At 58.1% G+C, this 27,791-nt stretch overlaps 2 protein-coding genes across 4 annotated transcripts in view; one reads left to right on the top strand and one right to left on the bottom strand.

The window, feature by feature from the left end:
- Nucleotides 1-1,985: 1,985 nt before the first annotated feature.
- Nucleotides 1,986-12,025, top strand: FSCN1 (fascin actin-bundling protein 1). Its single transcript, XM_013175018.3, has 5 exons — nucleotides 1,986-2,859; nucleotides 8,566-8,722; nucleotides 9,163-9,284; nucleotides 9,495-9,662; nucleotides 9,789-12,025. The coding sequence occupies exons 1-5, from the start codon at nucleotides 2,037-2,039 to the stop codon at nucleotides 9,989-9,991; spliced, it is 1,473 nt and encodes a 490-aa protein (XP_013030472.2). The 5' UTR covers nucleotides 1,986-2,036; the 3' UTR covers nucleotides 9,992-12,025.
- Nucleotides 12,026-13,419: 1,394 nt separating this feature from the next.
- RNF216 (ring finger protein 216) overlaps nucleotides 13,420-27,791 on the bottom strand; it is a 77,045-nt gene continuing 62,673 nt past the window's right edge. For all 3 annotated transcript variants that reach the window (XM_066977900.1, XM_066977901.1, XM_013174888.3), the window contains exons 15-17: nucleotides 25,676-25,898; nucleotides 17,309-17,378; nucleotides 13,420-16,921 (exon numbers count right to left, since the gene is read on the bottom strand). In XM_066977900.1, the coding sequence (XP_066834001.1) occupies nucleotides 16,602-16,921; nucleotides 17,309-17,378; nucleotides 25,676-25,898 (613 nt within the window). In that variant the 3' untranslated portion in view covers nucleotides 13,420-16,601. The remainder of the gene's footprint in view (nucleotides 16,922-17,308; nucleotides 17,379-25,675; nucleotides 25,899-27,791) is intronic.

The raw sequence follows: 27,791 nt of genomic DNA, 5'->3' as shown, positions 1-27,791 counted from the left end.
GCAGGGGCAGCGGCCGTGCTCCAGAACCCCCCCCATCATTTATGGCCTCATCCCGGGGCCGGGGACCTGAGCTCCCGTGGCCTCAGCAGCTCCCGGTCACAGCAGCTTGCAAATGCAATGCAGAGAGGGAACGGCAGCGCCTTTCTTCCTGCTCCACCACGCACAGCAGCTCGTGGGAGACGGTTTGAACGCTGCACCCCCAGGCCAGGGGGCACCAAGTCCCCCTTGGGGACACCCGGGGACATCCCTCTGCCCCGCTGCGCCGGCAGTGCCAGCCAGCGCTGGGGAGAAAACTCTCTATTATTTTTTTTTCCCCTGCATAATTGCCTTTTTTTTTTTTTTTCTTTTTTTCCCCTGCTGAGCAGAAAGGCCGCTTCTTTCCCAGCCTCGCACCATCTGCCCGCTGCGGCAGGAGGAGGCAGCTGCGGGCCTGGGCAGCTGCACGGCCCCCGCGGCCGGGTCCTAACGTCCTGCGGCTGCTGCTGCTGCTGCTGCTGCTGGCCGGGGGGGCAAGGAGAAAAAAAACACCCCTGCCTCGCTGGAGGAGGAGGGTTCTGCTCCCAGCCCGGCCGTGGCGTTGCTTCTGGCTGCAAGCGAGCTGGATTTGGGGCAGGGGCAGGGGCAGGGGCAGGGGCAGGGGCAGGGGCAGGAGCAGGGGCAGGGGCAGGAGTAGGAGCAGGGGCAGGGGCAGGGGCAGGGAAGACAAGCAGACTGGATGGGAACCAAACCCCCTTTGCACCGATCCCGGCTCCAGCTCTGCCCCAGGGGGGTTGTGCCAGCAGCCCCCGGGCAGGGCGGGCGGCTGGGTGCAGCCCGCAGGCGGGGGAGCCGCTGGAACCAGTACGCCCAGTGCAAAACCAGCGCAGCCTGGGGGCCTGGGGAGGTGGGGGTGGATGCAGTCATTCCTGGGGATTGTGCCAGCGGCTCCTTGTCCCGCTCCAGCCCGGTTCAGCTCCCTGATCCGGCCGGAAAACACCCACATCCCTCCGTTTTCCCCCGATTTTCTGTCCCGCAGCACTGCTGCCACCCCGCTCCCCACCGTGCCCCCCAAACACGGCCCCGTGCACACACAGGGACCCCCCCCCATGGGGTCCCCCTGCTTTGCCACGTCCCTGTGTGGGATTCAGCACGGATTTGGGGCCACATCAGCACTCGGACACCCACCGAGTCCCCTCCCCAGCCCTCTGCCACCCCCTGCCCACAGCGGCTCTGCGGGGGGGTGGGGGGAAATTGGGGTTCCCCCAGCCCTGGGTGCCTGGCACGGGGCATTCAGATGGCTGGGGTGGGGTTGGGGGCCACAGCACTGCCCCCCCTTTCTCCCTGCTGTCCTTCAGCCCTGCAGCACGGCCAACGGGGGGGGGGGGGCACATAATTGGGGAGGGGTCTCTGGCAATGTAGGATGAGTCTTGCAAGGGGATGGGGTCTTGCAATTCAAGGGGGAGCCTTGTCTTATAATGCGGGGGGGTCTTGCAACACACTGAGGTCTTGCAATGCTGGGGGGGGGGGGGTCCTGCCATGCGGGGGGGGGGGGTGCCGTGCAGTGTGGGTTTGATCCTGCCTTTCAAGGGGGGGGGGGTCTTGCTTTGGGAGGAGGGGTCTCGCAGAGCCAAGGGGGTCTTGCAACGCTGAGAGGGTCTTGCATTATGGGGGGGGCACTGCAGGACGGAGGAGTGTTGAAATGGGGGGGGGGTCTTGCAATGCCGAGGGGTTCCTGCAGCGCGGGGTGGGCTTTGCCACGCAGGGGGGGTGTTTCTGCAGCGGGGGGGGGCGGTCCCGCAGCACGAGGAGGCTCTCGCTGGGCAAGGAGGGAGCGTGCAATTTTTTTTTGGGGGGGGGGGCTCCTGCAACGAGAGGGGGGGGTCCCTGCGAGGCAGGAGGGGGCTGCACGGGGGGGGGGCGGGGGCTCGGAGGGGCCGGGGGCGGCGCTGCGGCGGCGGGGCCGTATAAAAGGCGGCGGGGCCGTATAAAAGGCTGCGTCGGGGCCGTATAAAAGGCTGCGTTGGGGCGGCAGCGGCGGCGGCAGCAGCAGCAGCAGGATGACGGCGAACGGGACGGCGGAGCCGGTGCAGATCCAGTTCGGGCTGATCAACTGCAGCAACAAGTACCTGACGGCCGAGGCCTTCGGCTTCAAGGTGAACGCCTCGGCCGCCAGCATGAAGAAGAAGCAGATCTGGACGCTGGAGCAGGACGGCGAGGACTCCAGCGCCGTGCTCCTCAAGAGCCACCTGGGCCGCTACCTGGCGGCCGACAAGGACGGCCGGGTGAGCTGCGACAGCGAGGAGCCGGGCCCCGACTGCCGCTTCCTCGTGGTGGCCCACGGCGACGGGCGCTGGTCGCTGCAGTCCGAGCCGCACCGCCGCTTCTTCGGCGGCACCGAGGACCGCCTGTCGTGCTTCGCCCCCGCCGTCTCGGCGGCCGAGAAGTGGAGCGTCCACTTGGCCATGCACCCGCAGGCCAACCTCTACAGCCTGGCCCGCAAGCGCTACGCCCACCTGGGGCCTCGCCGCGACGAGCTGGCCGTGGACCGCGACGTGCCGTGGGGCGTGGACGCGCTCATCACCCTGCTCTTCGTGGAGCAGCGCTACAGCCTGCAGAGCTGCGACCACCGCCTGCTCCGCTGCGACGGCCGCCTCGTCCCCGCCGCCGAGCCCGGCACCGCCTTCACGCTGGAGTTCCGCTGCGGCAAGGTGGCTTTCCGCGACGGCGAGGGACGCTACCTCGCCCCGTCGGGGCCCAGCGGCACCCTGAAGGCTGGCAAGAGCAGCAAGGTGGGGAAGGATGAGCTCTTCGCCCTGGAGCAGAGCTGCCCGCAGGTCGTGCTGCGCGCTGGGAACGACCGCAACGTCTCCACCCGGCAAGGTGAGGGATGGGGACACGGAGAGGGATGGGGACATGGAGACGGAGGGATGGGGACGTGGGGCGATGCGCCCCCGCGGTGCTCTCGGCATCGCCCGCAGCCCCCAGCCCTCCGGCACCGTCTCCTCGCCACCCCCTGCATCCCTCGGGAGTTGTCGCCCCCATGGGCACGGCCCCGTGACCCCGCTCCCTGCGTCCCCCCCGCAGCATCGTTCCTCCTCAGCACCCCCACAGCCCTGGGGCATCGCTGCCCCCGTGGTGCCCCCCCTGCACCCCCTCCCAGCATGGTGACCCCCCCGCCTTGGGGCAGCAGCGACCCCGCAGGGTGCTCCCTGCAGCCCTCCGCCATCGCCACGTGAGGGGCTCTCCCCCCTCCTTGAGCCCCACGCACGCCTCCCTGAAGCCCCCATCTCCCCACGGCACCCCCACCATGGCTCCCTGGGGTCCCTCCCCCCGCCCCCCCACATCCTGCCCCAGCCCCCTCCCACATCCCTCTCCCTCCCCCTGCACCCCCATCCCTGCAGCGTCGCCTCCTTGGGGTGCCCTGGGGGGGGGGGGGGGATGGGACACACAGTGAGGGGCTGCCTGGGGGGCAGAGGGGATCGGGGGGGGGTTCCTGGGGTCTTCCATTGCCGGGGAGGAGGCAGAGCAGCCATCCACCGCCTCCTTTCCTCCGGAGCTCATTGTTCACCAACAAAGCCCTTCCCAACCCCCCCCCCCCCGCCTCCCCGAGCATCTCTGGGCCACGCAAGGGGCCCTGGGGGGCTGCGGTGCCCCCCGCGTGGGGCAGTGCTCCCCTGATAAATTGGGGGGGGGGGGGGGTGGGTGCCACCACCCCCCCGGCGCTGGCAGCAATCCATAAAATGGCTTCGCCGAATCTCTCGGCGGCACGGGGCGGACGTGACCTACATGGAGCCGGCACAAAGGCAGCCGTGATGCTGCCACCGCCGCTCTCCCCCGTCCCCACGTCCTGCGGGCGAAGCCACCGCGTGCCCCGATCCGGGCGGCCGCGCGCCGCCGCTCCCCGGGCACGAGGCCACCGTCGAGCACAAAGCGCGGCCGGACCCGCGCCGGGCGGGTGGGTGGCGGGACCGAATCCCACCTTTGGGGCTCGGAGAGGGGCTTTGGGGCGCATGCAGAGAAGCACCGGGCCCCAAAAAAACGAGCCCACGGCAGGCAGGGAGACGCTGGAGCAGCCGCAGCGTGGGAGCCGCGGGGCACGTCGCCGGCGTGCCAAGTCAGGCCGGCGCACGCCGGGCGCGGGATCGGTGCGAGCATGCCTTGCCGCGGCACAGCCTGGGCGAAAAAGCACCGGGGGAATTTTTTTTAATTTATTTTTTTAATTATTTATATATTTCAAGGTTGCAGCTTAACCCTTATCTGCGCGCGGGCAGCGACCTTGCAGCCTTTCTCCTCTCGGAGAATAAATCCTGCGCTGCCAAGCGGCTCCCTGAAAGAAAGAGATTGCTGCAGAGGAGACGGGCAGCCGTGCCCGGGCGCAGGGGCTCGGGGAGGAGGAGGAGGAGGAGGAGGAGGAGGATGGCGATGATGGCGATGGCGGCGCGAAGCTGCCGCAGCACTGTGGGGGAAGGGTTGCTGCAGCCCTTTGTCACCGGAGATGGGAAAACCAGATGTGGGGCGAGGTGCAGGGCTGGGGGACGTGGAGAGGGGGCTGCGCTCGCCAAGCCGCCCGGCTTTGTGTGCTGCGGAGAGGGGGGGAGCCAAATCTCCCCGGCAACAGGGGTCTCCCCGCTGTGCACGGGCCCTCTCCGAGAGAAATAAAGCGGGGAGGGGGCACAAGGGGGGAACGGGGAGTGGGGGGGGGGGGGGCTGCAGCCACCCAAGCGCCCGCGTTCCCTGCGGAAGCGGAGGGAGCTCATCCTGCGTGGCGCTGGGAGCGGCGCCGCCTGGCTCGGGTCCCTTTTGGGTTTCCGCCGGGCTGCCCCTGCCCTCCCGTCGGAAAAGGTCCCAGGGGTAATGGGCAGGCAGCCACCAAAACACCTGGCCAAGGAAGCGCTTGCAGGCATTTCTTTTCCCCCTTCAAGCCCTGGTCGCCCTGGGGGACACGGGCAAACGGTGTCCGTCTGTCCCTTCCCCCGGCAGCAGGATGGGGCATGGGGAATGCGGCTGCATCCTGCTCGCTGCGCCTCGGTGGTGCTCAGCTTGGCTTGGAGCCTCATCCTCGGGATGGCCGGTGTCACTGTCCCCCATGTGTGGGGTGCTGGGGACGCTGTGACCCCCCCCATGAGGTGGGTGCTTGGGGCTGGGGGCGGCCCCGCGGCTCCCGGCGCCACAACTGATGCAAAAATTGTGCCCCTGGGGGTCCTGAGCCCCGCTGCACCTTAAAAAGGAGCCGGGGTGTTTGTGAGCAGCGAGCAGCTTCCTTCCCCTGCTGAATGGCTGCGGCCCAGCCCCGGCTGCGGCAACAAAAGGCCCTTTGTGGCTAGGAGGGTCCCCGAGGGCTCGCTGCGCCCCTGCCAGCCCCCCCTGCCCCGGGAGCTGCGCCTGGGCCGGGGAGGGGGGAGAGGGCGCGAGGTGCTGGGAAGCGAGGCGTTTCTGGGGAGGGGGGGGGTCCAGGAGGCAGGGGGAGCCCCCCCCCAGCACGCAGGATGGGCAGGGGGGGCGAGGAGGGGCTGCCCCCCCGCTGCAGGCACAAAGCAGGTTGAGATGAGGAGCAGCTCCTGGCTGGAGCTGGGGACACGTGGGTCACGGTGGCAGGGTCTCAGCTGGGGGCACCGAGTGGTGTGTTGGGGCTGGGGGATGCTGTGGAGGAAGAGGATGAACGTAGGGGAGGATTTGGGGGGGGGGGTCTGGGTTCCACCCCTGCCCGTGACCTGTTGCAGAGCTGCACCCCGGGGCGCTCGGGCAGCCCTGTGAGCTCTCCGGGCTGTTTTTCCTAGACAAAAACCGGCTTGGTTTGCCTTCCTGGGGTAGCGTAAGCCCGCCCGAAGGAGATGCCCGGATGGGGGCTGGGCACAAGGACCCGATGGATGCGATGCGCTCCTGCTCCTGCACCCACGCTCACCTCCAGCCTCCGCCCCATCCCTGGGCGGATGCGCTCAGGACCCCGCGGCAACCCCTTGGTTTTCTCCCAAGCTGCAGGGCACCCACGCAGGGATTTTTTGGGGGGACCAGCGCGCCTCTCGCCCCCCCCCGAAGCGCCGCCCTCCGGCCCCGTGCTCGGCCCCCCCCTGCCTCCAGCTGTAATTAGCAGCCTTGGCAAGGTCAGGGAGAGGCGCGCTGGCTCCAGACTGACTTTACCAGGAGCGTTAATTAAAGCCTGCCTGCAGCAGCCACCGCGGCCGGGCGCTGCGGGAGGGCGGCGCGGGCGCCCTGGGCTGCAGAAAGCGGGGGGACACGTGGCCGGGCTGGGAGGAGGACAGGGGGGACACGACGGGGGCGACAAGGCCGGCATCCCGCCATCTCCCAGCTCCTCCCCGCGTTTCTCCAGCCCTGACCCCCAAACCTTCAGCTCGGGCTCAGTTACAGCCCTTTGAAGCCTCCCCATAATTGCATTCCTTTCTGCTGACTCGGCGTAACCCAACCCCGCGCCGCTGTCGGGCTGGGGGCGGTGGGAGACCCCCCCCCTCGCCGGCAGGCCCCCGCGAGGCGCAGCCGCTTCCCCCGCCTGGCACCGGATAAAGCAAAACCCCCCCGAAAATCCCTGCTCCAGGTGGGAGCGCGGGGCTCGCCGTGCCGGGGGCAATGGCGTGGCACCCGCCTGCTCCAACCCTGGCCCGTCCGTGGTGCTGCGCAGCATCTCCCAGGCTCCGTGCTGCGTCTGCAGGCCGAGGAGCTCACAAAGAAATGTGGCGTGGAGGGAACGCCGTCACCCCAAGGGGCTTGGGCACGCAGCTGGCGGGGTGAGCTGTCCCTGTCCCCAGCGTCCCATCGGGGACTGGGCGCTGCAGCGCCTGCCGAGGCTGAAGCAGGGCTCGTGCCGTGCCGGGAGGCGCTGGGCTCGCCCGGGCAGGGCTCAGCCTCTGCTCACAAAGGCTTTCTTGGCCGGCACTCGGCTGTCGGTTACACGACTCTCAGCAGAGCCAGCGTGGGGCTGCAAGCAGCTGGGCTTGGCGCTGCTTTCCCAGCGGGAGAGCAAAATCAAAACCAAATGTTCCCCCTCCGCCGTGCGGCGCGGGGCTGCCACGCTGCGTCCCGCTCCTCCCCGGGAGCAAAAACCCGGCCCCGTGGCACCAGGCAGGGTTCGGCACACGGGGATGGGGCCGGGAGCGGGGCTGCTGGCGGCACCGTGATGGTTGAGCCGGCCCCGAGCTCTGCCCCACGCTTGGCCCCCCCATTTTTCTGGGATGGAGCCCTGGGAGCCAGCAGAGCCCTGGGGAGGTGCCGGGGGACCCCTGGATGGGGAGAAGGTGGCGCAAATGGGCAGCATTGTGGAGGTGACAGGACAGCTTGGGCACGGGAGATAAGATTAGGGACTACAAAGAAAAGCCTTCAAAGCCTGATCCCTTTAGAAGGGGGGTGGGAGGCTGATATGCAAAGCCCGGCTGCTCCGGCAGCAGCAGATCCTGCCCGTCTGGCGGGGCCCTGCGCGGAGGGTTTGGAGATGCAGATCCAGCGATAGGAGGCCACCAGGTAGCCGTGTCTGACACAGCTTCGGGGGAAGGCATTTCCACTTCAAAGGCCGAGAGCCGGCTGGTGCTGGGGTGCCCCTACAGAGGCGGTGCCTCCTCCTCCAGCACCCTGTGGGCCGCCCTGCGTGCCGGGAGCTGGCACCGGCACCGTGCGTGCCTTCAGGGACTGGGTGCGCGATGGGCCTCGAGCCCATAGCACGCATGAAGCAGAGCAGAGGAGGGGATATTTTCAGCTCGGAAAAGCTCAGCCCAGCCCGTGCAGCCAGCAGGACTCCCGGGGAAGGGGCCGCATCCAGCTTCCTCCCCGAAACCCAACCCGGCCAGCTCGGCTGCTCCGCTTCGGCTCCAAGCTACGGCTTGTGACTCCCATCCCAAAAGTATTTTTAGGCAAAAAACCCGCCAAGCTGGAGAGCTCTGCCTCCCAGCATTTGGCCCCGGCAGCCCTGACTAAGCAGGTTTGTTGGGCTGAGCGCCTGCGGGCAGATGTGCTTGTGGCCGGGGGCCAGCGGTGGCCCTGGCACCACACCCGGTGGCCACGGGGCAGGCCACATCCAGCGCGGCAGGGCTGGGGTGAGTGGGGTCCCTGGCCTGGGGGAAACCCCACCGCGTGGCACTGTAAGCTCCAAAATGTCCGAAACTGTCCAAAAATGGTGCCCGGGATGGGGGCAGCCACCGGCTGCCGGGTTGTGGCCACAGAGGTGAGCAGGGAGCTCATCGGTGGCACAGCGGCCTCGGCTAAGGGCTTGAATAATAACCCATCTCTCACCTCCTGGAAAACAAATAACAAACAAAAAAAACAACCTACAGCCCTTTTGCATGTGAAAATACCCAAAACTGTCTTCGTTTTGCTGTGCTGGAGCCCAAGAGCCCTGAGCTGGGGCTGGGGCTGGCTCCACGCAGGCTGCAGCGCTGGGTTCTGGCCCTCTCCTTGAGCACCCAAACGGAAACCTGGGTTTGAACCCCAAATGTCACAGGGGAGGCCACGTGTGAGGGATTCAGGCGTCGCCAAATTGAAGCAGGAGCTGGTCATGGCCCCAGCAGCTGGGTCTCCATGGGTTGGGGTCCCTGTGACATCCTCCCCCCCCGGCACCCCCTGACCTCCGTCTCCGTCCCGCAGGGATGGACCTCTCGGCCAACCAAGACGAGGAGGGCGACCAGGAGACCTACCAGCTGGAGATCAACAAGGACACCAAGAAATGCGCCTTCAGGACCTACACGGGCAAGTACTGGACCCTCACCTCCAACGGGGGCATCCAGTCCACCGCCTCCACAAAGTGAGTCCCCGCCTCGCGCCCCCGGCCGCTTTGGGGACCCGCTCGCGTTTCCGAGGGGCTCGCCCCAAAATGTTCCCCAGCGAATTCCCTGGAGAGCCGGGGCTGAGCCTGGGCTCGCCCCCGCGGTGCTCGGGAAGTCCCTTGGGCCACGTCATCCTTCCCGGCAGGCTGGGGCAGCCAAAATGCTTACCCTGCACTTAGAGCCGGCTGCTGGAGCCAGCCGAGAGCTGGGCGGAAAGGCCCCAAAGTGCCTTCAGCTCCCGGTCCCCGGGGACAGCCAGGGACGGAGGGCTTAACCCGGGCGGATGCTGCAGCTTCCCTCGTCCTGCAAAAAACCCAGCTGGATCAGGACACCCTGCTTCTGAACTCACGGGGGGTGGTGTTTTTGGGGGGGTCCCCGATCTGGCACGTCCCCCTGACCACGCGCTGTGCCCCCCCAGGAATGCGAGCTGCTATTTCGACATCGAGTGGTGCGACAAGCGCATCACCCTGAAAGCCGCCAACGGCAAGTACGTGACGGCCAAGAAGAACGGGCAGCTGGCGGCCTCCATGGAGACAGCGGGTAAGGGACCCCGCGGGGACCCCAGCCCCGGGCTGGGACGGCAGCGTGGATGGGGTCAGGGGTGTCCCCAAGCTTGGCACCTCACCCCCGTGATGCTTGGGGTGGGTGAGAAATAGCGGGGGCACGTGCGCCCTCCTCGCCGCTGGGTGCCCTCCCGGGGACCAGGCTCCGTGTCCCCATGGCCTCGCGCTGCTCTCCCCTCCGGCGCAGGCGAGACGGAGCACTTCGTGATGAAGCTGATCAACAGGCCCATCATCGTCCTGCGCGGCGAGCACGGCTTCATCGGCTGCCGGAAGGTGACCGGCACCCTGGACTCCAACCGCTCCTCCTACGACGTCTTCCAGCTGGAGTTCAACGACGGAGCCTACAACATCAAAGGTGAGGCCGTGGATTCGGGCCGGGGGCTCCGTGCACGTCCCCATCCCCTGGTCATCGCCGCCTGGGGGGGTGTCGGGGCCGGGTCCCCACGGCGGTGGCAGCTCACGGGGTCCCCTCTGCCCACAGATGCCACCGGGAAGTACTGGATGGTGGGGAGCGAGTCGTCCGTCACCAGCAGCAGCGACACGCCCGTGGACTTCTTTTTTGAGTTCTGCGACTATAACAAAGTGGCCATCAAAATCAATGGCAAATACCTGAAGGGCGACCATGCCGGGGTCCTCAAGGCATCCGCCGACGCCATTGACGCCTCCACCCTCTGGGAATATTAATGCACTTTAGCGTACCTCCCATTGCCAACTTTCCTTTCCCCTGTCTTTTTTTCTTTTATTTCTTTTTTTTTTTTTGGTTCGGTTTTGTTTTGTTTTGAATTTCTCCTCTCTGTAAAAGGATTTTCAGACTGGCTTGCCCTCCCCTCCCGCCGTAGAGCCCAGCGCCTTGTGTCGGAGGTGGGTCCCCCCCCCCCTTCATCCCCGTGAGAACTGGATAAGTCACCCGGCAGTGCGCGGTGCTGCTGCCTGCACCTGGAGGGTTGCCGAGGGCCCTTCCTCGCCCCGGCCTCGCTCAGCTCGGAGGCTGCCGTACCCCGTCCCGGCCCCGAGCATCACCTCAGTAGTTTACTTTCCTCTCTGCAACTGGAAAAAAAAAAAAAAAAAAAAGGGAATAAGGTCACCTCCGTGCTCTCCTCTCCATAGCAGTGCCGGTGCCACCTCGCCCTGCGCTGCCAGGGTCCCCATGGTCCCCGTCCGATCCAAGCCAGCGGAGACCCCTCCGCTGTCCTGTCCCCAGCTGAGGCACGAGAGGTGACCTTACGTGCTGCAGTAGGGCCAGCAAGCTGATCCCCTCCCCGGCTGTGCAGGTGGCACACCTGGAATCGATTTTGGGGTGATCCCGTCTGGAAAGCCCCGGTAATTCATCTCGCTGCCACCCTGCGCTCTTCTTCCTCCTCTTCCTCCTCTTCCTTGGGTTGTCCCTGCCCCTCGCGGTGACCTGGTGCCAAAGGAGCTGCGGTGCCCAGGAGGGGACGGAGGTCGGGGTGGGGACACACGGAGCAAACCCGCACCGGGGGGCTCCAGCACCGGCCCCCCCGTCCCCATCAGCGTGCGGGGCCGCGTGCCCCTCCAACGGGCACAGCCTCCCCCGGGCGCCGGCTGGAGGCAAGAGCTGCAGATTTCAGTTTACAGAATAGAAAAGTTCCTTAGCAAACTTTGCACAGTGATATTTGCTCAGTACTTTTTTTTTCTTTTCTTTTTTTTTTTTCTTCTTCTTTTTTTTTTTTTTCCTCATACAAATACTGGAACAGCGAAGCGCATCCCTGGATGCCCACCGCTGATTTAGGAAGCGCCCCCGAGGAGGGGCAGCTCCCGGTCCACCAGCCCGCGGGGCACCTCGGCTTCGCCAGCATGCCATCTCGTCCTTACTGGAAGCAGAAAAGAAAAAAAAAAAATAATGACCAAAACAGTATTTTTGTTAGTATCTATTTATATATGCTCTCCATGGCACTGTGTTACCAGCTGTTGTCTGTACTAGGTCTGCATTAGCGTGTAACGATGCGAGCGTTCGTGACGGGTGATGCTGAAGTGTCCTCGAGGGTGTTGAAAGGCGCTTTTATCCTTCGGGTGGCCGCTCCCCACACCACGGAGCCTTTTCCCCGCGCCCCTTGCCCCACGCCAAGGGTGCTCACGGCGTCACCGCTGTGCCAAGACGAGGCCGGTGCCTGCCGCAAGCTTGGGGCTCGCCAGCCTTAAAGCCATGCCGCTGTCCTCGGGACAGCCTCCGCGGGAGCTTGGTGCTAAACTCTCAGCTCGGAGAGCGACCGACCCGTCCCCGGCGAGGCGACGGCTCGCAGACGGGTCCCTCGCCGCCACGGGGTCCCCGCCGGGGCCCTACCTCGGCTCCCAGCCAGGCGCCCTGGAAAACGCGCCCGCCCGGGGCCGAAGGTGCCTCTCGAAGGAACCAAGTGTCTTGATGAAGCCCCGAGCGACCCTGTGACTCGGCACACACTTTTTGCTGGCCTTCACACCCGCCGTCCCCCCTCCTCCCCGGCCCCAGTCGCAGTTCAATCCGTGTCCCTCCCGCTCCGGCTTCTCCCGTGTGACGCTAGGTTGACATCTCCCCCCCCCGTCTCCTCTCCTCGGGTGTCGTGACTCTCCGAAAACATCTCACTCTGAAATTTAAGTTTGGGGTTCGTTCTTTTTTTTTTTTTTTTTAATTATTATTATTTTTTTGTAAGTGCCATTTGTATAACTTAAAAGAAAACTAGCTTCAAATGGAGAAAAATGAATAAAAAAGAACCTGCATTCGGACACGAGCAGTGGTGCGTGGTCTGTCGGGGGGCTGCAGCGGTGGCCGGGCTTGGGGACAGCGATCTGGGGCACTCGATGCACAGAGGCTTGAGAGCGTTTGGGGGCCGGCCAAAGAGCGCCCCAAAGATCGAGCTGGCTCTAAATGGCGTGGGTGGTGTGGTGGGAAGACGACTTGTTTCCAGCAAGCGGGCTTAAAAGCAAAGCTGGCCAGAGCCCAGGTCACGTTTCAAGATGCCCGGGGCAGGCCCCAGCCCCCAAGCCCACGTGTGTCCTCGGGATGCTCACGAGCTACGCGCGGGTCGGGGGGATGCTCCTGCAACCACCCCTCCTGTGACCATCCTGGGGGGCAAAGCTGCTGCCCTGCTTGGTGATACGGGGAAGGGGGGGAAAAAGGAAAAAATAAAGAGGAAAAAAAAAAAAAGGAAAAAGCAAAAAATGCAAAAATCATTTGCAGCCCAGCCCAAACAGTGCGTGCAGTCAGATGAGCCAGGGCACCAGGACGTGCCCCCAGCCCGGCCACGGGGCGATGCAAACGCAGCACGTGCGGACGCTTGCTCAGCGTTTACAGGTAAAGTTGGTTTGCTAGAAGCAAAGCTCGGGGCTGAAACACAGCCCAGCAGGGACCCTGAGCTTTGAACAAGCACTGGAGCAGGGCAGCGAGGGCCGAACAAAGGAAGGATGTCAGTCCGCTGCTATAAACAGGGGGGAAAAAAAGGCGGCTGTGCAGGAAGCGCTGAGCATCTCTGCTCGCTCAGCTTCCCGGCCACGCCACGGGCGCCCAGCACCTCCCTCCTGGCCCCTTTCCTACTGCCCTGCTGCCTGGTGGGGGGGGGGGGCTGCCGACCCCCTGGAAACAGGGCTTTTAACCCAAATTTAACTTCGGTTCACCTCCCCCTCCACGACAAAGCGGGACTGAACCCTTCCTGCACAGCAGGCACCGCTGTGCTGCCCCGGTCCCATTTCGGGACCCCTCGCTACACGGAGCCCCCAGGGCCCCCGCTGGTCTCCCCCCGTCCCTGAGCTGCCCGCAGCCGTTTCCTTTCCTTTCGCTGCTGAGCCAAAGGAAGCCGGAGCCCCGGAGCCTGCCTCCACCACCGCTCCTGCAAGGGGGAAGTCCCCGAAGCCTGGCGCAGCGCCGCTCACACCTCCTGGTTTCCATTTACAGGAGCGACTGGAAACCATTTTCTGTTCCGTCCGGCTCCTCTCGGCAGCGTTTGGAAGGCATCAGAGGCTCCCGCAGGAGGGGCAGGGGGTTCTGCCTTGCAACACCCCCCCGCTGCTCGGCCCCGCAGGCTGAGACCCGGCACCGGGGTCCTGCCCCCACCGGCCGCCGTCCCCAGCGCCCCACGGCGGGGACGAGGCTCCCGCTGCAACCAAAGCATGGAGGTGAAAGCCAGAGTGCACAAATTTATTTACAAAAATTCAAATTACAATATAATACAGGAAACTTTGTACACACAGAATATTAGAATGGTTTACTACCGGAAGGTAAAGAAAAATATTTTATTTTATTTTTTTAATAAACCACCTATTCATTTTCAGCTATCGTTATACAAAGTTGCAGAACATGCACATCTTTACAGGGTTTCTTTCTTTTAATATAACGTTTTGCTAAGTGCAAATACTAAGTTTCTCTCTCCACCTTTAAGGCAAGTAAAACGGGACACTGCAATTAACCATAACAAGTACCTGGAGAGGAGCAACCTGGGCACAGCGACCTCCCCGCCGCCCCGAGGAACAGCGCATGGCAGGGGCTGCAGGGCCGGGGGGGAAACGGGACGCAGAACTGAAGGGCCTGGAAAGGGGATTTCTGTGGGTTGTGCAACAAGTTTTTTTTGTTTTTAAATTTTGTTTTTAAAGTAAAAACCAACAACAGCCCCAAACGCTATCCGAAACCCCAACTGCTGGAAGCCGCGCGGGTTGGAGGGAAGGAGCAGCCGCACGTTTTGGCTGTGGATGCAGTTTCAGTGATCTGGGTGTTTTCTCGGTGGGAGAAGTACCCACACACCACCAGGCCCCTCCCCAGCACCGGTTTCTCCTCTCGGACGCAAAACAGCTCGTGGTTCTGCGGGGGACCGGCCTTCCCTTCCTGCCTGCCTCTCTGCCAGCAGCCTGACCATCGCTCCAGGGCAGCACCGCCAGCTGCCACGTCCCCAGGGAGGTGTCCCCAGGGTGCCCAGCTCCCAGGGGTGCTGGGGGTCAGCGCTGAGCCCTAACCGGGGGAATAAATGACAGCGGGGAAGGCGGCCCGGCTGCCCCCGACCTCTGCTGCCTGGCCCACTCGTTCTGCTGCAGGATGACTGCAAGCCTGCCAGGGAACAGCACGCGCTTCACCAAGGCCGCAAGCCTCACCTAAGGCAGCCCCCAAGCCAACAAGATCTCAGCTGCTGAAAAAACAAGGTTCCCTTTCCGCAACGGGAAGCCACCCGCGCTTCGTCTGAACGGGGTCGATTCTCTGGGCGCCTGATGGTGCTGTGAAGGGCAGCCAGAGCCCCGCCACCCCTCCGGAAATCCAGCACGGCACCGCTGCTCTCCTGGCTGCTGCAGGAAGCGTTTGGTGCAAGGCAGGATTTAAACTTGGCTAAAATCCTGCTAAGCAACAGCGGGGAAGCCACCACAACCCCATGGCTACCTCCAGAAATAAATTAAGAGAGAAAAATTTTTTAAAAAAAGATAGAAGCAAGTGAATACCACTTGGTTGTTAATGCTAGAGAGAACATGGCACTGAGGAACACGCACACTTCGTAGGACGCATTTCAAACCATAGGAAACACCTGAAAGCAGGGAAATTGCCGGTTCAGCTCCAAAAGGCAGGGAAGTGCCCGCTGTGAAACCCTCCCAGGGGCAAGAGCCCCCCAGCTGGTGGGGAAGGCATCTCCTGCCACCTGGAGCTGCTGTCCCAGGCCTCTCTCGGGGAGCTTCCCACTGCCAGCACAGCACCGTGTGCCCGAGGAGACGTTGTGCCAGGAGCAGGTACGGAGTGCTGCAAGCAAGGGAAGGCTTGACAGGAGTCAAGAGGCAGAGATAGGGAGTTTTACCTGAAAAAAAAACACAGCCAAAAGACACCTGGATGCTAAAACACAGCGGGAGGAAACCAGCAGGGAACTGCACTGAGCTGGCTCTCAGCAGGAAGGAGCAGGATGCAGCACGGATCAAAACCCAGGAACAACTGCGCAACCGGACTGGTAAAAAACAAAACAAAACCATAAACAAGCCCAGAACTTCTGGTAGGAGGCTTTCTCCCTCCGAACATTTTTTACAGGGGTCTGTCCCAGACAGCATAGCAAAGGTCTGGGGAAAGGGCTTTGCACCAACACTCCTCACACACCCCACTGACAAGCTCAGGCAGCAATTCCAACCCCTGCTCCTCGCACAGCTCTGCTTCCCCTAAATCCTCGCCTCCTAAGCCCAGCGATGCTCATGTTTGCCTTCTAGCACGCACTTCTGAAGCCAATTAAACTGCAATACAAGTTTTCGGGAGTTAAGTGTTTCAGAAGCAGCCAGCTCCCGACAGCACGAGGCTGCTGCCTGCGGGCTTGCAGGGATTTTGGCTAAGGGGGGCTCCGGGCTCGCCGCCGCCTGCCTGCAGGCCTACACGGGTACGCCCTCGTTCTGCACAACAGCACACACCGCTGCCTGTGCACCAAACCACGTATCTGCCCCAGCAGCCTTTGAGAGGAGGGATGTGGCTTCGGCTCCGAGCGCTTCCCCCGGGTGCCCGACGCCCGCTGCCAGGAGCAGATGGGCATTTGGGGTGCCTGGATAACAGCAAAGCCAAGGCCATGTTTGGGAAGCTGAGAGGCAGCTTCCCTCTGGCGAAAAACACCTGAGCCCTTGGAAGGGGGCAAGCTCAGCTCCCAAAGATTGGGGTACCAGAGTCTCCTGCTATCTCGTAAAGCCCTGAGACAGAACACGGCTCTGGGGCTGCCTACGAGATCTGAGCAACGAGATGGCTGCCGCACCTCCTCACTCCTCTCGCAGAGCGAGAAATGCTAAACACACTAAGTCTACTTGGGTTTGAACAATTTATTTCTGCTGGGAGGCGTTAGCAGATTACAGGGCTGCTGGAGAACATGGGAAACCCTGCCTTGGGCTAGGGCAGCCGAGTTCTGTTACCTTGATCCTGAAGGTCTTACTCAGGTGCCAAGTCTCTCCTTCCTTCCCCCAAGACTCAGGCTTGTTGCAGCTGCTCTGGCCAGCAGGAAGGTCGGATTTTTGGAAAGCTCCCGAGGAACGCTTGCATCCCTGTGCTCCGCAAGTCTCACTTTCCCTCCCAACAGCTGTCTGAACAGACCTTGCCAAACAAACAAACAAACAAACAACAAAAAAACATGGACTCTCGACGTAGGAAGAGATCCTTGGAAATGCAGCACCGAGCCCTGTTGCAGCACAGGCTGAAATGTTGAATTGCAAAAAGTCCGGAAAAGCCACGGCCAGGGGTGTAGTGCGGGGACACGCGAGTCACAGCAGCCCCCCTTGCAGCTGGCTAACCCAGGGGGCTGAAGCAGGAGGGGGTGACGTTACCGGGGTGGCTTTGCCCTGCAGTGACTCTATGCCAAATGCCATTTGAACCAGGTCAGAACCGGTGTCGAGGCTGAGGGCCAAAGTGCATAGGCAAGTTGTGCTCCAGCTGAACATTGATCTGGGGAAAATCGTAGTTCACCCTCATGTTAGGCAGCGGGGGCACGTAGGGGGCAGGGATGGGGCCTATGTTGAGGGGGATGTTATTGTACATGGGACGGACGGGAGGGAGAGGGAAGGGGGGGTGCACGAAGGGGTACGGAGGCATCCGGGGTTGATGGAGGTTCTGAGGAACAGGTCTGGGGATGACTTCGATTCTCTGGATTTTCTCCATGGGCTTTTCCACGGGAGGGCCGATCCGCTTGAAGCTGTTCTCTGCAGAGGGAGGAAGGAAAAGAAGCAGTCATCCTACAAACAAAACCCACTAAGCCTGGTCCGCGGTCGTACTGCCTGGTCAGCTGCTTTGCCGAGCGGAGAGGAGACATCACCGCACCCACAAGCCTCCTGTGTCCCCATGGTCCCAGCTACAGCCTGCAAGCAGCAGCCCTTTAAAGCTAGAGAGGCTGCCAGCAGGAGCAGGGTGGTGGCTTGCACACCTCTGGAGCAAGATTTTGGCGGTGTTTGGTGCCGCGCAGCAATGCGCAGAAAAGCTCGCAAGCAGCCAGGCTGTGGGAAGAAGCCACCAAAACCAGAGCTGGGAACTCTATGCCCTCATAACACCCTCAGTCTGCTATCAAAGCGCAGATAAAGACTGTGACTTACCTCCGTTCTTCTTCCTTTGTTCCTCTTCAGCCTCTTTCTGAATCTCCTGAATTATCTTCTCGTCGTCTTCCTAGAAACCACAGGAGTATAAAGAGTCAGTGGGCTAATTCCTGCTGCAGCAGCTTCCTGTTCTCCCAGTGCTGCTTTTCGCCAGGTGTTTGTACAGAAAGAGGCAAATTCAGCTGAATTGTCCTCGTTTGGGGATGACCTAGTCAAAAGCAAGGCTGCGACAGGGGACTGCAGCACAAGTAACTTGCACAGAGCCAAGCCTACTCCACGGAGTATGACTAAGAGGTTTAGATCAGCCTTCCAGGGAGTTCAGTGCTAAAATTCATCGCCTTGATAGAAACCAGAGAACTGCAACCCAGCTCCGCCCAGCCCAAGAGTTGCTGGAGAGCTGTTAATCTTTTAAATGGCAATAGTCTATTAAATATTTACACTATGCTAGCACTTCTTGAGTTTTTGGCCCAACAGCTGGAATTAACACAACTTAAATCCTGGCTCTATAGCTAAATGGTGCTCTAACGAGGCCATTTAGATCTTATCTGTAACTATGAGGAGGACATAAATCACAATACGTTTCTTTAACATCTATCTAGACATTATAGCAAGAATATTCAGACTCGCTGCTCAACAAAAATACAAGAACAGCTAGAAGCTGAAAGCATCCTTCTGCCCCTCGTTTTTCTCAACCCAAAGCAGCAGCAGCCAGACCAAGCAGTGTAGTAAAGCCGCAGGTGGCTGCAGGTATCTAGGGAGCTGACGTTTACACCACCTTTTTATTAAAAAAAGGGAGTATGATGGATAAAGTCCTGGAAGAAGACTGTGCAACTCCGGAGCTAGAAAACAGGCATGCCCAGAGGGACAGCCACGGGCACCAACAGCCCCTAGGGTCCCAGCAGCTCCCAGGCTTTGCCCAGAGCCAGCCCAGCGTTAGCGTGAAGCCAATCGCTCTGATTTGTGTTTCAGCATCAATTGTCCACATGCAAGGAAGGTGAAAAATGATTTTCTTCATTGCACCGCAGCATGCAACGGCCGTCAGGGTAATCAAGATCCCACTAAGGGTCTAACGAGACAGCTCCCTCATAGTGCCAGGCAGCAGGTGCTTCCGCTGGCCACACGTGCATCGGTGGCAGCAAGAGGTCCTCCTGGCCTCCGCAGGTCGCATTCGCTGCTGCTGTGTGTCCTTTGGGATGAAACACAGCCTGGCACTTCCACAAAACAAATGAGAAAAGCTAAACATCTCCGACAGTGTTTGTGCTCTCGTGTTAGCGATTAGGGAAGAAGGCCAAGAACGGGAGCTGCTGGATGACACAGAACACCTGCGCCAGCCACCAGCCCCTCTGGGCCTACCTGCATCCGAAGGAGCATTTGGTTTGCTTCAGCAGTTCATTTGCAAGTGCTAACAGTGGAGCAGGAGGGAAATTCCACACTCCACACACCCCACAACGCGCAAGACTGCTTCGTTTTGTTCATCCTATTTCCAGCACGGGCCAAAACCCATAAATTTCTTCCTGAACACTCTTAACATGGAAAATATCTTCTATTTTGAATAGTGCTCTGGGACTAAATTCAAAATATGCTCTGTGTGTATCTACACTGAAATTATATTAGGTCTAGTCGGCCTCCCAATCTCACTGTCCTGCACATGTCTAGCAGCAATGCCTGGGAAGCTGGGATGTGCCCTCTTCCTGCTACCAGATAAGGTTTCCCTGGGAGACCGAAGTTATCTTAATCTGCAGAAAGCCATCAAAGTCAGTACTTCCCTCCCTTTGATTATTCTTTGAGTCAATGGTTAAAATTAAGATTCTCCGGCAAGTTTTTTTCTTTTTCTCCAAGCAGGCTGCTTCCACAGACTGTTAATTACAGCCTATCTATCTCCATAAAAAGTGCTGAAGAATGGCTCTTCTGAGCCTATGCAGAACTTCTGATTACCTCCGAGTATCAGATTGCAACACTCCCTGGCTAGAAAGCAACACGAGACCTGGGCGTGCTCCACAACAGGCAGCCAGAGATCCCGCGCTGCTTCGCTGAGCGAGCGGTGCTCTCCGGGGGTGGCCCCAAAGCTTCAAGATCTCACTGATTTGTTCCCAGAATATTGTTTTTCAATGCCATTGAAAATGAGATAGGCACCTCTCCCATCTTATTGCCACTTAAAAAAAAAAAAAAAGCATGTGCGTTTTTCCAGTTTTTTTTTTTTTTTTAAGTTATGTGACAAGTAAGATGCTGATATTTTAAGCACAGCTGAGCACAACTATCCTATATCCTTCCCTTGCACAAAGGTAAAAAGCCTCATCTTAAAGCCTGGAAATATGCAAGAGTCCCTTTTAACCAAAGTGTTTGCTGCAATCTAAGTCCAGAAGTAGCCCTCCAAAATGGTCCTTTCCAGACACTACCATCCTGCTGCCATGGAGAGCGCAGCTCAGATGCTAACAGCAGTCGGTCCATCACATCCCAGAGCCAGGCTGCAACATCCCCTTCTTTTGAGACTCCTGCACACCCAGCTGTTGATAACGTCAGTCCCGCAGAAGTCTGGGGAATTGGACACATCAAGAGCACAACTTCACAAGACCCTCCAGCAGCTAGGGCTGCTTGACCCCCGGTTTAAACTGCAGCTGACCTCTGCACTAATGACAGATCGACAAAGCCATCTGCCCCAGGGCTGGCGAGCCAGCTGCAGCCACCCCCCAGCGATGCTGGCTCCAATTACTGCAGCCCCCAGAGCACGGGGCAAATGCATAACTGCAAACCCCATCTGCCAGACCTCCAAAATGAGGCCTGTCTCGTAAGGGTAACACGAAACATCACCTCAAACGCAACTGCTGGAGAGCCCTGCTCGGCCCCGTCCCCTCTTCATCTTCAAGAGGGGGCAAACCCTGCAGCACGCCTTGGGGGCAAAAACATCTACTGACTGCAGACCCAGGAGGGGAAAACTACAGACCTGGCTGAGTGAGACTAGTTCTGGACTAGTTCTGACTGTCCACCACAGCGGAGGCATAACAAGCCACATCTGAGAAAACAGGTTAGCAGCTTTGCTGCTTCTCTGCTGCTAACCATCCGATGTTAGGACACACTTCAGAGAAGCATTTATACTTAAGCCCACATACCAAGCGTTGGCTCAGAGCCTTTTTGCATCAGTATTTCTGAAAAACTGGTATCCATTAATATAAAGAGAACAAAAATACACTGCACAATATGCACCTTCCTACTTCAGATCAGAACCTGACATTAAATTTGGCTCAGCACAGTTCAATACACGCAGCATTTAGGAAAGATCCACATTCCAGCTGGAACAAAAAAGAAAATGGGGATATGTGCACATTAAGATAGTTTTAGGCTATTTGGAAGAAAAGCTGAGGCTGCAAGTTCTGGCTACTACATCCTGCACCGTCATAGGTCAGAAGTAACAAATAAGTCTCCGGGCTGCAAATATACACCAAGCACAACAGCGGTATTTTTGCAATACACCTCTAGTTTTTGAGGAGCAGAGGCTGTTTTCTGATTCCACCGTAACTGGAGAGGGATGACAGACTCATTTAGGGGCAAAGCATCCACACCAAAAATTAAGTTTTCATTACAGCACTTAGGGCTGGTTGCTGTGGTAAGAAACCGTCTAATGTCATCTAATGGGGTGGAGTCAATTTTAAAAGCCTCTTGTGTCCCTTTTCCTGAGTGAGATCAAGACCTTGAATAAAGGATTAGATTATAATTTTAATAGCCTGTTCACAGGCTGCGTGGATTGAAGGGGTTTGTCCTGTCAAGTTAACAGTCATCTTCCTGTCAGCTGCCTTGCCTGCAGCAAAAATAAAGACAGAAAAAGAAAAAAGCAACCCCCCACACCCCAGGGGGTTCTCAGCATGACCAGCCTGTGTGTTTCTGAGCAAGGAGGAGGTAACCAGGCTCTCTTGTGAGAGAGAAAATGCAGGGCAACGCTACAGCGTGGCCCTTCCCCGTGCTCCGCTGCATCACGGGAGAAGGGAGGTGGCCAAGGGAAAACGCAAAGGATGTAGGAGACGCGTTCCCCCACCGTATCGGCAAATGCTGCAGAGAGTGAACGAGGTTATTATTAGTATCTGCACGTTAATTGGCAAGACAGGACGGAGCTTTGTCCCCAGACAGACAGCGAGATGCTGCCTGATACCAGGCTGCTGACCAGCCTGGCCTAGCGGGCTGAGGCCTGTGACAGGCCCCGCTCCCTTCTCAGCGCCGAGAGGGCTCCTGCTTTCCACCTCCTCCCGCTGAACCGGAATGCAGAGGGCACGGAGACGATCAGAAAGGATGGCTGGGCTCTGCTGGGTTGCGGACAGATTGAATCAGGAGCCGGGCCGCTAAGCCAAGGGCCTCTCATCGCCGCAACGAGGCTGAGGGGAGAAGGGGGACATGGCAGCCAGAGAGCTCTGCGAGGGACGAGCCCCCACGTGAAACCTCCTCTGCCCAGAACAAAAGTGCCCCGGCGAAGCTTTTGAAAGCTCTGCCGTTATCTATTGTGCTCCTCGTTATCTTCTTTAATTATTAAGTGTCACGGGAAAAGGGCTGCCTGCCTCCTGAAAGGGAGAAAACAAGAGACCTGCTGACTGCTGCTGGGCTGCGCTCGCCCTCCCCTATCCCTGCAGAGGGGCTGGAGGCGCGTCTGCCGCCATCGCCTCCCCCTTCCTGGCTTTTCACCGCTTTTTTTTTCCACGTATGTGTGGCCACAGCCGTTCCCAATAAACTTGAAATGATTTTCACGACGGAGGCTTCCAAAAGGACTAAGGGGTTTTGTTTCAAATCATTCCCAGATCAGCTGCGGAGAGCCTGAGCAAGAACAGGCGCAGGCTGTCTGCTGCGCGTTCCTCCGTGCAGCAGGAAGCGAGATGAAAGCAGCCTGTGTTGTAGCTCCAGCGGGGCTCAGGCAGCGCTGCAGGAAAAGGGGGGGCCACCACGGGGACCAAGCGCACGCTGGTGCTTAAGAAATGCAGGATTCTTTCAGCGACAGACACGCCGTATCGAGGGCTCTCTGTGGATACCGCGAATTAAGCGTGTGCTTATGATTAGGGCATTTCAGAGCTCAATTTGGGGGAGTTCCCCGCAACACTCCAAGCTTCTGTCCCCGCAAACACTAGGGTCAGTGCTGTGTACGTACTTCATGCAATTCCCTAACGGATTTCAATTTCTACATAGTCCTCACTCAACATCTTCTGGTTATAATACTAGAAAAAGGGTTAATTGCAAACACCTTAAAAGGATTAGTTTTCTGCTTTGAACTTTAATGAGGGGTGTTTGGGAGTGTTTTAGGAGTTACTGAAGACATCTTAAAGTTTAAAGTCAAAAAACTGCTGCGCAGTATCATTGAGAAGGTAAGTATTGCATTAAAAATAACACACATGAGAGCAGAACCTGGTTTATCAAAGCAGTCAAAACGCGTTAGTCACACTGCATCACGGGGTTAGTACAAACCACCTACAATGCACCCAGCACTGTGCACACAGCCTCAGGTTTGCTACAGACATTCAGAAGCCAGAGAACGCTCAGCCCCTGAGCTCGCCCTTTGCAGAATCAGTCCTCACCGCTCCATCCTTTGCTTTGTCCCTTATTGCATCAGCCTCTCGTGCAAGCAGCGATGCCTCGGCAAGCAAGCCGAGCCCAGGCTAGCACAGGCTGCAGAACACGTGCACCAGGACTTTTGGCCAAGCAGCTTGCTGGCAAGAGCGCGTGGCACGTGCTTGTGTCCTGCAGAGGTGCAGGGCACGATAAGCTGTAGCAGAAACGCAGCGATTAAGCGATTACTGCCTGCTACCCTGGAAGCCGCTGACCACAGCCTGCTTGCAGCTTGTCTCCAAGCCAGCAAATCCTGCACTTAGACCTCTAATTTAGACTCAAGGCTGATTACAGCATAGGAACTAACCTTTTATTATGGGGAATTTTGAAGTGTCTGCTTTATTCTCCCAAGATCATTTGAGACAAAGACTAACAGATGCTGCAGTTCCTAGAAGAATGCCTCTAATACATCCTAATTAAATGTCTTTAATACGTTTTTTAAGCCAAGCTAATGAAAAGGTTGATTTATCCCTTCTCAAGGATCATTTTAGACTCAGAAAACGTTAAACATTTGGAAAGGAACAAAGCCTCCCTATTTTAACGAAACCCAAATTTTGCCTTAAATAACGGGGAGTTAGAACCAAAACAGATTCTTCACAGAAGTGTGAAATTACCCAGGTCTGACAGAAAGCTAAAATCTGCACCCGTGAAACACAAACTGACAAGACAACAGCACTGTGACCATGCCGCTGGTCTGCCACGAAGACTGTTCTAGCCGGGGCGTACATGAACACATCAGAAATCAGAACAATGCCCTGTCACCCCCTAACAGCCATGCTTTGGTGGCGCATGTGTGCCCTCCCCATTTTGCAGCAGAGCTTAATGCAGGGAGACAAGTGGAAGCTCCTGAGCAATGGCTGCAAATTCCCCAGCTGCCCCAGCCTTGTCTTTTCTCTGCACGTGTGCAGAGCATGGCTGCTAACACACACAAGCCCACAGTAGATACTCTCTTCCCAGGCTGATAGCACTAGCCATCTACCGACTTCAACAAAATAAAAAAGATTGAGCAGAACAAGAAAAAAGATGAGAAACACACTAGAAGATGCCATGTACCATCCAACAGAGCTGGGGTGGGGTTAAACCCTCAGACGGGCATCATCCCTGATGAAGGACAAGACACTACAGTGTCATTTTGCTCTTCCATATCCCCATGCCAAGGTTCAAACTTGCTCCCACTCCTCATATCTACCACGTTAACTCCTGCTCACGTGTCCCACAGGAGAATGCAGATCTCCCAGGTGGGGTTATGTTCATGGCACTGAGCCCCTTGCAAGGAGGGCGATGCAAACAGGTACTGATGATTTTACGCTCAGAAGCTAACAGCCGAGTTTCCTGTTATGCTTTGCACTGCAGCGAGGACAGTTACCCCACGTCAACTCCCCAGACCACCAATGCTCTGTCATCCAGAAAAAAAGGAGGTAGTGCCAGCTCTCTGCTGACGGTGGGAAATTTTCCTTTGCCACAACATTGGTTAATTAGAGAGCTGGAAATGGGCCGGTGACAGTGCCCTCTTTGTGCTGCTTGCTTATTTATTTATTTTGAAGTACAGTATGAGCTTTTTGAGAGGCCTCATGTTTTCTCTGGCTCAGAACAAATGCCATTACTGAGCACAATCAGCAGCCTGACGGGAACAAAGGACTCCAGCGCTGCCGAACGCCGAATCGCATCGTGGAGGAAACCAGGGAAAGGGGGACAGGACTGCAGGGACTGTATAGCCAGGCGTCCAAAATGTGGGGCTAAGAGGTGCCTGGAAGCAGGTGTCCCTGCTTAGTTTAGCACCTCTCAGTGACAGGGTAAGGCAGAGAACAAAGACAGGCAAGCAGAGGACTAGGAAGCTTACACTTCATAGGAAGAAGGGAGTCAATTCGAGTGGCTTGCTCTTTGCTCCACACTAGCACAGGATTGTGAGCTTTTCCTGCAAGACATGCTGGGAGCAGCCTGGCAAGCCGCAGCATCCTGAGACAAAGAAGTGTTGGAACAACTGAAGCTCAGACAGGCCCTGCAAAGGCAGATCCACATCCATGTTGCTCTACTGCTTTGCTGAAATCAGGAAATTCAGCTCCTGCTCCTACCTACACTCCCTTCCAGATTTCTGATACAGACAACCTCTGTTTACAGAAACGCTGTGTGAAAGTATCATCCCATGCTTGCCACAGCTACAAGATGCATTACAGCGTGAAGTTTTAAGTTCCTTACTGGAGCTTCCCTTACGGCTCAGTCCCTATTGCAATTCTTCCTTTGCAGCTGTTGACAACAGCCGTGAGAACGGACACAACTGCAGCTCGGGACCTTTGGCTCGCAGGCACTTTTCTCAGCAGGTCTGTCTCTGCAAAGGGACTCGCAGAGTCAGCTGAGCGGATAAGTAAAGCTACTGGGCACCAGCAAGACAGCAGATGCAGAGCCGTACCAAAAAGCAACTCAGCTGCAAAGCCAGGAACGAGTCCCAGTAATCCCAACGCCTGCTGCTGTGCCCTGCTGCCAGCACACGCTGCCCACCAGCTCTTTTCACAAGTCTGCTCCCCAAAACGGCGCTCAGAGCACTTCCAACCAAAGCCCTTGTCTGTGTTTTTTCCTAAAGCAACACCAGTTGCTTCCAAGTCGCGGTCAGATTAAGTCTGTGCTGATGGAGGCTTTCAGCGTGTTTTTTAGCTGCCTTGGGAGAAGGAAAAGTCGTGCTTGTCTAAAACCGGCTGTTTTCCTCTGGTGGAACGCGTGTATTTCAACCCGCTGGCATCGGACGGTAATTGAAATCAGGGTGCGAATCAGTGACAAAAGCCCTTCGTTACTTACTGTGGGATCTGTCCAGAGAGAGCACTTGGCACAGTCCTGGCAGGGAGCCCCGGGCGAGCGGGGGTGCTGGCAGAAGTGGTCGTACCCGTTAATGGCAGCCCGGCAGAGGTAGCACATCTGAGCGCCGCAGCGGCAGGACATGCGGTTGCAACCCTCCGATTTAATCAGGCCAGTCCCACACTTGTGGCATTTTCTAATGCGGGCAGCTGTCATTTTCTCTTCTCTGCAACACAAGAGGAGGGAGAAGAATTAGAGATGGGCCGTTTGCATTCACCAGCCTGCAGTGAAGTTACTGCTGCACCATCCCAGCACGGCTTTAACCCCCTCTCCCCCTTCTCTCTCCTCCTACGCTATCCCCACAGTCCACCGCTGTTCCAAGGAGGTCTGGGCTCAGCTCCACTTGGAGCCAGCCCAGGACAACTCAAGAACAAATTAAGTGAAGGAAAGTCAATCACTTACTGCATGCTACGGCCCCGATTCTGGTTTCCATGCGAGCCAAAACACAGCGGTGCCAGGCTCTGGCTTGGGAGGAATTTAAACCGTAAGTCAAGGGACCAAAGGGCATGCAGATTCCTGACTCTGCCACAAAGAAATATGGTCCAGGAGATAAAGTTCAGGAAAAGCAAACTGTTTGCTGTCATCTGCTCGATAGTTTTATGTTTGGCTGTTGCTCTGGTTACAAAGTCGCCATGACCATGTATATTTTTTTTCAATGCTGGCTGCTACGCTCCAGATTTATTTGGTTTTCGTTAAATTTAAATCAGTAACTGAAAGATAATCATGTCTTTCCCCACAGAGACTGGGCTTTCCCAGTAAAATTCCCTACGTAAGTCTTCCAGAGGTTATTGCTTTAGGTGCAAAAGACAGGCTTCTACTCTAACAAGGCACGGACGGGAATCCAGGACGCAGCGCGGTCCCGTCCCGAAGAGGCAGCCTGGCAGCAACACGCCCCAGTGCAAAGGCTCAGCCCACGGCGATACTTCTTTTGGCACTGAAACGGAGAAAAGCCTCGCTCATTTAATTAAAAGACTTAAGAGTACAAGCTGTCATCCTGAGGGCCCATTTTCTGACCACGGGAGATCACGTTACAATTTAATTCGCCATCTAGGAGAACTGAAATTTGATGACAGCAGAGCGAAGGGGCTGCCTCGGCCGAGGGAGGCACGGTCCTCTGGCTGCGCTGACCCAACAGTGGGGAACGATCTATCCCAGCCAGCATCTCCACCCAGCTGCTTCAGAGGCCCTGCGAAGCCAACATGTGTTTGGGAGACGACAGAGAGGTATTTTAAAGAAGGATCACAGCAACAAAGCAGGCACAGCCCCACAGATTGCTCCATCTGCACAACCGGGGAAGCAGTGAGTGGCGAGGTGGAAAAAGGAGCAGCTAGGGGTGGGAATTTCAGCTGCCCTGCAGCTACACCGAGCTCCCGTGCGGTTATATCCAGCACGACCTGCGCCCAGGTATTGGGAGATGCACTAAGAATAGACAGGAAGGAAAACAAAATCAATTTGAGACTGACTTCTGTGAGCTGCAGCTGCTCTTCCCTCCTCTGCTCAACAGGATGCTGCTGATGCAGGGTTTTTTTTGGAAACTTTGAGCCCAGCAGGAAGTTTGGCCTGAACTCCAGCTGTGCTTCCCTTTCCTTATGCAAGGCTTCAAAAGGAAGCTTTTATTGTACCGTGCAGTGCGACTCATCTATCTACGGCAACAATCTGCTAAAGGTTTTGAAACTGATTTTTTTTTCCTTGGTAGGGACATGACAACTTGTTTCTCCTCCCTCTCGCCCCTCTTTCCTACAGGGAAAGGAGTGGCAAGGGAAAGAAACCATATCAAATCTGTGACAATATTTTGTTCTAAATTATGAACTGTGAGATGAGCAAGCAACAATCATTCAGGCTCCCAGCGGAGGAGCTCTCCAACCTCTGCTTGTACCGGACACGCTGAATCAGAGAGGAAAGGATTGGGCAACACAGGCAATTCCCACTTGACTGTGCCAAACATGCAGCTTCACGGCTCAGCCCTCACTCCTCTCCTAAAGCCAGCAGACTTTGTCATCTATGGTAGCAACGAGAGAGTTCAGGCTTCAGAAGGTTTCGGGGAAACACTTGAGATTTA

Source organism: Anser cygnoides, chromosome 15 (assembly GCF_040182565.1).
Source record: "Anser cygnoides isolate HZ-2024a breed goose chromosome 15, Taihu_goose_T2T_genome, whole genome shotgun sequence".
Taxonomy (NCBI): domain Eukaryota; kingdom Metazoa; phylum Chordata; class Aves; order Anseriformes; family Anatidae; genus Anser; species Anser cygnoides.
The sequence above is the reverse complement of the archived record's forward strand: the minus strand, read 5'-3'. Positions and strand labels throughout refer to the sequence as shown.